Consider the following 10,268-nt stretch of genomic DNA (forward strand, 5'->3'; position numbering starts at 1 on the left):
AATAAGCTCTTTGAATTTATTTGATAGCTTTTATTTATTTAAATTTTTTATCTTTTTTATTCCACTAATATTATTTATTTTATTTATTTATTAATTTAAAGAATAATTTTTAATTTAAAAGTTTATTCTATTTTGATATTTATTAATAATTTACACAAATTTATTATAAAAGTTCTAACTCAATGGAAAAATCATAATTATTCAAAAAAATAAGAAAGTGCCGTAAATCAAAAAGATTAGTTGTCTTTCATTTCTAATGATAAAGAACTGGTGAAAAAAGGATGAATAAATATAAAATGTTTGAATAATATTATATATTTTATTATTTAATATTTCGAAAAAGTGTTTTTAACCTAAAATATAAATAGATAGATAGATTTTATTATTGATTTTATATTTATAAATATCATTCATATTTTTGTAATTAAATAAAGTATTAAAAAAAATAAAAAAATTAAATTTACTTAAATAAATTAAATCCTCTTAAGCAAACCCTCTGGTTTCTCCAAAAACGATCAAATAATTTGAAATTTTTAATGTTATATTACATTTTATTAAATTATATAAATGCCAAACTTTTATATGCCAGTTATATTTTAATCTTAAATATTATCCATCAATCAATCATATTTCTATCCTTTTTTTATTTATCATGATTAATTAATTAGATACCATGATTTAAATAAAACCTCAGGGAGAAATCAAGTTTTACTTTTAATTTTAACTTTTATGGTTATAAATTGTTAATATTAGGTTTCGGCTGAATAAATTTAGCCAAAATTTTTATTCGATACAACCCTAATTAAAATTATAATTAGCAAATTTTATATCATGAAAAACTTTTCTTCTCATTTTTAAAAATGAATTCTCACTTGAAAATATTTATTTTATATAATATAGTGCCAAATAAACTGTAAATAGTGTGATAATAATTAAGTATGCTAATAATGTTTTTTTGGCTATTATTATTAGCAATAAACAAACTAGTGTATAAATTAATGTCTTAATAATTAATTTATGAATTAATCCAACTATTGCTAGTCATGTGATCCAGCCTGTTAAACTTGTAATGGTCCAAATTCAAACAATTGTTTATCTTGCAGTCCTGGACTGTATTATAATTAAGCCACAAAGTCATGTATTTGTGATCCAACCTGTAAAACTTGTGATGGTCCAAATTCAAATAATTGCTTATCTTGCAATCCTGGACTATATTATAATTAAGCCACAAAATCATGTATGATTTGTGATTAAATCTGTAAAACTTGTTATGGTCCAAATTCAAACAATTGTTTATCTTGCAATCCTGGACTGTATTATAATTAAGCCACAAATTCATGTATTTGTGATCCAACCTGTAAAACTTGTGATGGTCCAAATTCAAACAATTGCTTATCTTGCAATCCTGGGCTATATTATAATTAAGCTATAAAATCATGTATTTGTAATCCAACGTGTAAAACTTGTAGCGGTCCAAATCCAAATAATTGCTTATCTTGCAGTCCTGGACTGTATTATAATTAAGCCACAAATTAATGTATTTGTGATCTAACCTGTAAAACTTGTGATGGTCCAAATCCAAATAATTGCTTATCTTGCAATCCTGGACTATATTATAATTAAGCTACAAAATCATGTATTTGTGATCCAACCTGTAAAACTTGTGATGGCCCAAATCCAAACAATTGCTTATCTTGCAATCTGGGACTGTATTATAATTAAGCTATAAAATCATGTATTTGTGATCCAACCTGTAAAACTTGTGATGGCCCAAATCCAAACAATTGCTTATCTTGCAATCCTGGAACGTATTATAATTAAGCCACAAAGTCATGTATTTGTGATCCAACCTGTAAAACTTGTGATGGTCCAAATTCAAACAATTGCTTATCTTGCAATCCTGGAATGTATTATAATTAAGCTACAAAATAATGTATTTGTGATGCAACCTGTAAAACTTGTGATGGTCCAAATCCAAACAATTGCTTATCTTGCAGTCCTGGACTGTATTATAATTAAGCCACAAAGTCATGTACTTGCGATGCAAGCTGTAAAACTTGTGATGGTCCAAGTTAGACTAATTGTTTATCTTGTAGCTCTGGGCTATACTATTAGTAAACTGTAAAAAAGTGTGTAAAATCTTGTAATTAAGATGAATTTCCAAATTTATTATTATAGCAATGCTAGTCATGTGATAAAAGTTGTGCAAGCTGTGATGGATAGGATTAAAATAATTGTTTAAGTTGTTACCCTAACAATTTTCTCTACAACAAAAATTGTGTTAGCCTATGCCCAAATGGATTTTAAAGTAATTTTAATACACTCACATGCGATTCATGCTAAAATTATTGGAGCCCATAGTGCAATCCCTGCTATGCCGACTGTAAACAATGTGATTAGTCATAGATTTAAAATGAATAATGCCAGACTTGCTACAATGAAACAAGATAAATAGATGTTTTAAGTAATAGATGCCTTTGCAAAAACTAAAATGATTAAAGGAATATATTTTATTAATGCAGCTATGAAAATATTGCTGTTATTGATGCAAAATTAAGTGCTACATCTCCATAACTTAGTATTGATTTGGGGTCTCCTTTGATGAATATCATTTCAAATACGCCTTAGTCTTTGTGCTCATAGATATTTGACTAAGCAACATTAGGTAAACTTGGGTTAGATTCTTCATGCGAAATCAATGGGAATAAAATTTTGGTTAATTTAAGTAGCAGATTAAATTTATTGAATATTAAAAAATAAATTAAACTTATAGATACTTTCATTTTTAAATATTTTATTCTAAATTTTATTTTATTTTAATAAATAGGTGACTCATCGACAATCATGGAAAATAACTCAATTAATCTATTGCCAAATAAGCTGCAGTTTGTAGATTATACAGACACGTTCATAAACACATTTTATAGAAACATTACTTTCTAAGATTCCCCTGGAATCCCTTAACTTTAATTTAGCCATAATCACATAGAAAACAGCTGTAACTCTATAAATATAACTCTTTATAGTATTTAAAACGATGCAGGAAGAAAATTTATGAGTCTAAATTGGACCTTAAATCAAATTGTAGGCTCGATAACCAACGAATAGTAAGAAAGTATAAAGGAGATATTATTAAAAGCAAGCTTAAACAAAAACACTAGTTTAATTATAGACCCTAAATTCATACCTCCAAATATTAACATAACAATATAATTTAGTTATTTACTTAAGGTTAACTAAACTGGTACTTAAACATTCACCATTATTTATCAAAAATAAAAACTTCTAAGAGTCAACTATTAGCAATCTTTGTATCCACCAATCTATAGGTTAATTTTCCTTTATAATAAATTAATTATTTTAATAAATTATTCTTAAAATAATAAATAAATAGATCTATGAGTTTGACTTTCTACTTTTAATTTTATATAGAGACATGCGAGTTAGGTCAAATAACTTATTTTAATGAGCCAGTTGATTTACAACTTGTTTCTAACCAGCTTTAAAAGTAAAGCCTAAGTTAATACAATCAATCAAGCTTTCAATATGATATTCTCCCTTACTCCTTAGCATCTAACTAAACCTTTAATATGAAGGTAAATTTTATATTGATATTATTAAGAAGCACCATCAAAAAACTTAAACTAATTTATCAAATATCCTTTAAAAGTTAGATAATATAAATAATAGTTCTAAAAATTTTAATTAATTTATTTATTACGGAAGTAATATTTATTAAAAAAATATATAATTTTTAAAAAAATAGCTCCTAATTACTGAATAATATTCCCATATTATTCATAAAGAAAAATATAATTTTAATATTCAATTTAAAATAAACTACTGCAAAATACTCAAATATTAATAATATTTATTTATTTTTAAAAATTTAATTTAAATAATAGTTGATTTTGAATTTGAGTTCTGATAGTAATATTGTTGCAATTTAAAATATATCAGTTAATATTTAAATTACAGATTTGTATTTGCAAATTATTGGAGGCTCAAGTCTTAATTTAGGTTATTAAAATAAAATGGTCTTAAATACAGATTCTAGAGATTATGAGATTCAAGATCCAAATTCTGCTTCAAATATCAACTTTAGTTGGAAGTGTAATAGCCTATCCTCTAACGACCATATTTGCTATGATTACTAGAATAAGTAGATTTAATTGCAACAAGGAGCCAGTAGTATTAAGTTTCCTGCTAAAACCTTTTAGCCATACACTATAATTTAGTTTACAGTTGTTGGATAAAAAGATTCTAGGCAATCAAATTTCACGACTACCTGTATATTCACAGAATTAGATATTCCTCCACTAAATATTTTAGCAGCAACACACATTAACAGAAAAATTAATTTGAATGATGATCTTAATTTTTAAATAAATTATGGTGAGAATGTTTCATCAGATTACTTGTCTTATGCAGGAGCTATATTATATGATAATGATCCAGTTGCAGCAATCAAATTTGATTATTTCCAAATTAGATTCAGAATTTGGAACTATTTTTAAAATATAGATCCCTCAAAGCCAACACTTTAAATAAGATTTTCTGTCTATAATCCATTATATGTTATGCCAAGTTTGTCTACAATTAGCATTTAAATTAATATACCGCCATAGAATTGCATTTTAAGTATAAATCCCAAAGAAGGAATAGCACTTGAAACTATCTTTTAGATTTAATTATTGAATTGTACAGATGAAGATCTTCCTCTAACTTACTAGTTCTTCTATTACAATAGTGCTGATGATGCTAATTAAGAATTAATTTCCCCTTGGAATATTTTAAGAAGATAGATATAAGATTAGACTATAAACAACTCAATTTAAACAGTTCTGCCATAAGGAAATCTAGTTTTTATGGTACAGGTTATGGATTCTTACCTCGGAGTTTATAATACCTCTTCTACAATATAGGTTCAAGCTTAGAATAAATCAGCTGACGAATATTATAAACTGGTAAATCAACAGACTTTGTAAGTTTTATAGAGCTCAAATATATAAATCACTAACTAACTAGTGACTTTAAGTATTATAGCAGAAGACATCAGTAAAAACAATTAATTTTCATAGCAAATGAATGATTTAGGAACTCTACTTATTTAAAATATATAGTAATTATCTTTCTAAATACCTAAATTCTCCCTTTTATCTACATTTGCTAACAAAGTAACTGCTTAGCTATCATAACTAGTCTTTAGCTCATCTTAATAAAACAGTTTTACCACTTAGAAAAATTAAATATTTGATTAACTGTAAATATTACTCCAAAATACTAACTCAAGCATATAAAATAGTAATCTTAGTCATTTACAACAAAATAACGATATTTAAATTTAAAATATGGTAGACTCTTTTAAAATTTTAAACTCAAGCGTTAGTTTGTAAAGTAATAACTCATACGAAGATTTTTAGTCATATGATAAAATATCAAGTTAGATTGGAAATCTGCTTAATAATATTAGCTTACCAAACTAAGGACAAATTATTCTAAATGGTGACTTGTCCACTCTTTTGTCAGATAAAGTAACATAGAAAAACCTATTCAAATATGTTCTAACTACAGATGATTACAATTCTGAAAATTAAACAAGCATATTTAGTATTTCAAGAAATAATTACAAGTAAAATATTTATGAAAATACTTCAGATTTTTAGGCATACACATAGCAATTCAAAAATATTAGTTAAAATTTTACTTACTCTAAGAATGAAGTAATATCACCATAGATTTATAATTCATCTTCTTAAACAATCTTAAATCAGTCTACTATTATTTACTAGTTTAATAATACAAATTCTAGTAAGTTATATAATATGACATGCCTTTAACAAAACAATCTATCGTGGAGCAAATAAAATTGTTTTATCACTAAAGTTGCTTAAAATCGCTATGTGTGCAGCTGTGCATCCTAAAAACCAACAACCATCATTGAAGACATAGATGATATGTTTTTAAAAAATAAAAATTTGTAGACAGCATTTGGAGAATAAGGGCTATAAAATATAGCAAGCTTTGATAACTTTTATATGTATATAATATTTTGGCTACTGATAATATTCACGCTGATTGAAATTTAATTATTTATCACTGGAAGATTCTTAGACAAATAAGCAGTATAAAAAAGATATTCAAAAGTTCATAATCAAGAACTAAATATTTAGTTATAAAATGAATAGTTATAAGAGTTGAGAATACAATAATAATATATTGTTGATAATAACTAAAATATTTGTGAAAATTCTTAAATGATAAATGATGATGTATTCCAGCACTCTCCTTTTACTCATCAATTTAAGAGTCACGAAAATGTCTAACATGAAATTTAGTAAAATCAATAGATTTTATCAACTCCTAATTAAAAAATAGATAACTAATTTAATAGAAGAAGAAAAAGATAAAAATTCCTCAATTTATAAACATAACAAATCCAAAGAAACTTAAAAATATTTTAATAAAAAAATATTAAATTGAACGAAGAGAAGGTTGAATCTAACTAATTTAACTAATTGCAAATAATTAAATCATAATCAAGCTCTAAAAGTGTTGAAAAAATCAAAACTCAAACAAGCTCATAAACCTAAATAAAATAGGTTTAAGATGAAGAAGAAATCTAAAAAATAAATGTTTATATGTAACTTTCTAAATCGAAAAAGGTAGCAATTTTTCATTAATTTTTTAGTATATTTTACATTTTTGATGATATCCTTTAAAGACCATTAAGATTCACTCTGCTTTACTTAAAAACAATACACACCTTAGTTATTTCAATATTATTCTAAGGTTTTAATATGCTAATTTAGCAGGTAATTATAGCTATTATAAACAGTTCATTAATGAAGATTGCTTTTTTAGGAATTATATTTACATTCAAAAAGGGTTCCATAGGTAAGACAGTTTCTCTAATTTTGCAAATAGTTATAAGTTTAGTTTACTACTATGTCATTTTGGCAGTATCTAGTGGTAAAACTCCAAGTGAGTCGAATTAATTTATAATCCTATTTATAATATCTTTTCTAACAGAAATGGTATTTATAGAGTTAATAAAGTCATTTTGTATGATCTTTCTGATTCAAAAATACATTAAATGCAATGACTCCAAAAGCATTTTTGGTAAACTGTATAGTTTATTTGATTTAAAATAAATAATACTTAATATTGATGTTTGAGTCAACTTTATATATTTTTTGTTTTAGACTTAAAGAAAGAATATCACCATTTAAAATTACTTGTTTTAAAATTGTATTAATTTTTTAGAATTTAGTTTATTTTCATAGAGTTTAATTTAAAATAATTTCTGTAAATTTTAAAATATCATCAGTTTCAGTTTATCTTTGTTTTAGCAATTAAAATCGATTTCTTCCTAATAATTTTTTAGATAAAAAATAAAGAAAATGCTAAGAATTAAATTTTTTATTTAAAATAAACTCTGTAATGTCTCGAAAAAAAAATTTCTACAAAAATTAAAAAATTTAATCAAATCTTACCTACTTTTTGTAAACTTTGTACAAAATTTTTTAATATTTTGATGACTCTCTCTCTATTTTTCATATTTATATATAAATTTATCAGAAATAAAATTTTTAAAAAATATTTAATCTTTAAATTACATATATCAATTAAAAAACCATACAACAAATATTTAATTATAAAAATTAAAATAAAATTATATTTAATAAACAAATTAATCTACTTTATTAACTGCAAATCCAGGAATTAAATTCTTACTTTTCCTCATCAATAAGAATACAATTAAGTGCTATAATAATTATATATTTGTCTTTAATAAAAGAGGATTTAGATTAAATTTATTTTATTTTTTTCAAATAAATTATTTCAAATGAATTTATGAAAAATTATTTTTAAGTTTAAAAATAAATATATTATTCATATTAAATAGATTGTATTTATAGGATTTAAAAAATTTCAAATTATTTTTTGTAACCTTATTAACTACCAATATTTTATTAATTGTTAATAAGATATATAATTAAATAAATCATCTTATTTTTTGATTGTATAATTTTATATGATATTTTTCTTTTGTTTTTGATAATATAATAATATATAAATAGATAGATAGATATTTAGCTTCAAAATAAATATATTTCATCATTTTAAAATATCATATTTTGATATTCTTTATTATAACTTTACTCATACTAAGTAATATAAAATATGGATGGAGAACAAGAAAAAGAAATGGATAATTAATTTATCAATTATGAAATAGCATCTACTTGAATTAATAATTAATTAATTGGATATTTTGTTCAATCAAAAAACATAAAGAATCCCAAACAATCAGATTAACTAAATATTATTTATGATCGTTTAGCAGCTGCTGCCAAATAAAAAAATAGTGAGTAAGCAAAATGAATGAAAGATTGAATTTATTAAATCAATCAGAAATTAATTATTTGATACTAATTTATGATAATTATAATACACATACATACATATATTTTTTCAATAGATCTAGAATTCAAATAAGTCTTATAAAAGCCATTTGTTTATTAGATAATAGAGTTTTACATAGAAAACAAAAAAATGTCTAAATATAATTTAGAACCTTTTTTTAACAAGTAAATAATAGGATTATGTATTACATATTATCTGTTTCTTAACCCTCCTATTAAGGTGAAAAAACAGAGATTTTGTGCTTTTTAAAAATTTCCAAAAAATGAATGTTAATAAATATATTTATGGGTACTAAAATAGGAGAATCTACAGTTTATTTTTTTAGAATGGTATAAATTAAATAAGATTACTTCATAAAGAAAAGCAATAATTTTTTTTAATTAATCAAAATTATTAATTTCTGATCATAATTAATTAAATAATTAATAAATAAATAATCAAAGAAATATAAATGGAAAATAACTAAAAAAAAAGTGAGTAATAGAATAACACTTAAAATATTCTATAAGATGTATCTATCATTATTAACTTTATTTATTATCATAAAATCTTTTTTTTAAATAAACAGTTAATGAAATCTAACTTGAAAGCTCAAACTCATATTGACTTACAGTTAAAGTAAGAAATATATATATAAATATTTTATTTCAATTATAACTTTAAAAAAAATTAAGTTAAAGCATTTTATTTTTACTTAATTTAAAAATAGTTTTAATTTATAAAATATCTTAAATTTTGAACTAAACTTGATTTGCATATATAAAAGGTAAAATCAAATTGGGAATGATGGAGCTTCTACTATTGGTACAGCACTTGGTAACTGCAAATTGCTAACTAATCTTATATTTTACATTGGGTAAAATAATTTTTTATTTATTTATTGATAACTAAAGAAGTTTGAGTTATTTTATACATTTTGATAGAAATTTCAAAACAAATTTAAATAGTCAATAAATAAATTTATTTTGTTTAAAAAGTGCAAATTAAATTGGAGATAATGGAGCATAAAATATTGGATTAGGTTTGAGTAAGTGTACTTAACTTACAAATTTAGAATTAACATTAGGGTAAATTTATTCCATTTATAATTTTTTTAAAAAAATTAAGTTAAAGCATTTTATTTTTACTTAATTTAAAAATAGTTTTAATTTATAAAATATCTTAAATTTTGAATTAAACTTGATTTGCATATATAAAAGGTAAAATCAAATTGGGAATGATGGAGCTTCTACTATTGGTACAGCACTTGGTAACTGCAAATTGCTAACTAATCTTATATTTTACATTGAGTAAAATAATTTTTTATTTATTTATTGATAACTAAAGAAGTTTGAGTTATTTTATACATTTTGATAGAAATTTCAAAACAAATTTAAATAGTCAATAAATAAATTTATTTTGTTTAAAAAGTGCAAATTAAATTGGAGATAATGGAGCATAAAATATTGGATTAGGTTTGAGTAAGTGTACTTAACTTAGAAATTTAGAATTAGCATTAGTGTAAATTTATTCCATTCCATTTATAATTTTTTTAAAAAAATTAAGTTAAAGCATTTTATTTTTACTTAATTTAAAAATAGTTTTAATTTATAAAATATCTAAAATTTTGAATTAAACTTGATTTGCATATATAAAAGGTAAAATCAAATTGGGAATGATGGAGCTTCTACTATTGGTACAGCACTTGGTAACTGCAAATTGCTAACTAATCTCATATTTTACATTGAGTAAAATAATTTTTTATTTATTTATTGATAACTAAAGAAGTTTGAGTTATTTTATACATTTTGATAGAAATTTCAAAACAAATTTAAATAGTCAATAAATAAATTTATTTT

At 22.8% G+C, this 10,268-nt stretch overlaps 3 protein-coding genes across 3 annotated transcripts in view; all 3 read left to right on the top strand. All coding sequences in view use genetic code 6, as the record gives it.

Moving 5' to 3' along the window:
• TTHERM_01531560 (hypothetical protein) overlaps positions 1-24 on the top strand; it is a gene marked incomplete at both ends in the record, with an annotated part of 766 nt that extends 742 nt beyond the window's left edge. Inside the window, one exon of the mRNA XM_001017062.3 lies at positions 1-24. This exon is cut by the window's left edge and continues 159 nt beyond it. Coding sequence (XP_001017062.3) covers positions 1-24 — 24 coding nt within the window.
• Positions 25-1,017: 993 nt separating this feature from the next.
• TTHERM_01532560 (REJ domain protein) lies at positions 1,018-7,178 on the top strand (the record flags this gene model as incomplete). The annotated part of the gene is made up of 5 exons (XM_001017063.2): positions 1,018-2,725; positions 2,828-3,329; positions 3,395-3,596; positions 3,906-6,643; positions 6,725-7,178. The coding sequence occupies 5 exons, from the start codon at positions 1,018-1,020 to the stop codon at positions 7,176-7,178; spliced, it is 5,604 nt and encodes a 1,867-aa protein (XP_001017063.2).
• A 1,703-nt stretch (positions 7,179-8,881) lies between these two features.
• Positions 8,882-10,185, top strand: TTHERM_01532570 (translation initiation factor eIF-5A family protein; the record flags this gene model as incomplete). Its single annotated transcript, XM_001017064.2, has 7 exons — positions 8,882-8,941; positions 8,999-9,048; positions 9,197-9,286; positions 9,408-9,497; positions 9,630-9,719; positions 9,841-9,930; positions 10,068-10,185. The coding sequence occupies 7 exons, from the start codon at positions 8,882-8,884 to the stop codon at positions 10,183-10,185; spliced, it is 588 nt and encodes a 195-aa protein (XP_001017064.2).
• Between the last annotated feature and the right edge of the window lie 83 nt (positions 10,186-10,268).

Source organism: Tetrahymena thermophila, assembly GCF_000189635.1.
Source record: "Tetrahymena thermophila SB210 genomic scaffold scf_8254624, whole genome shotgun sequence".
NCBI classification, from domain to species: Eukaryota; Ciliophora; class Oligohymenophorea; order Hymenostomatida; family Tetrahymenidae; genus Tetrahymena; species Tetrahymena thermophila.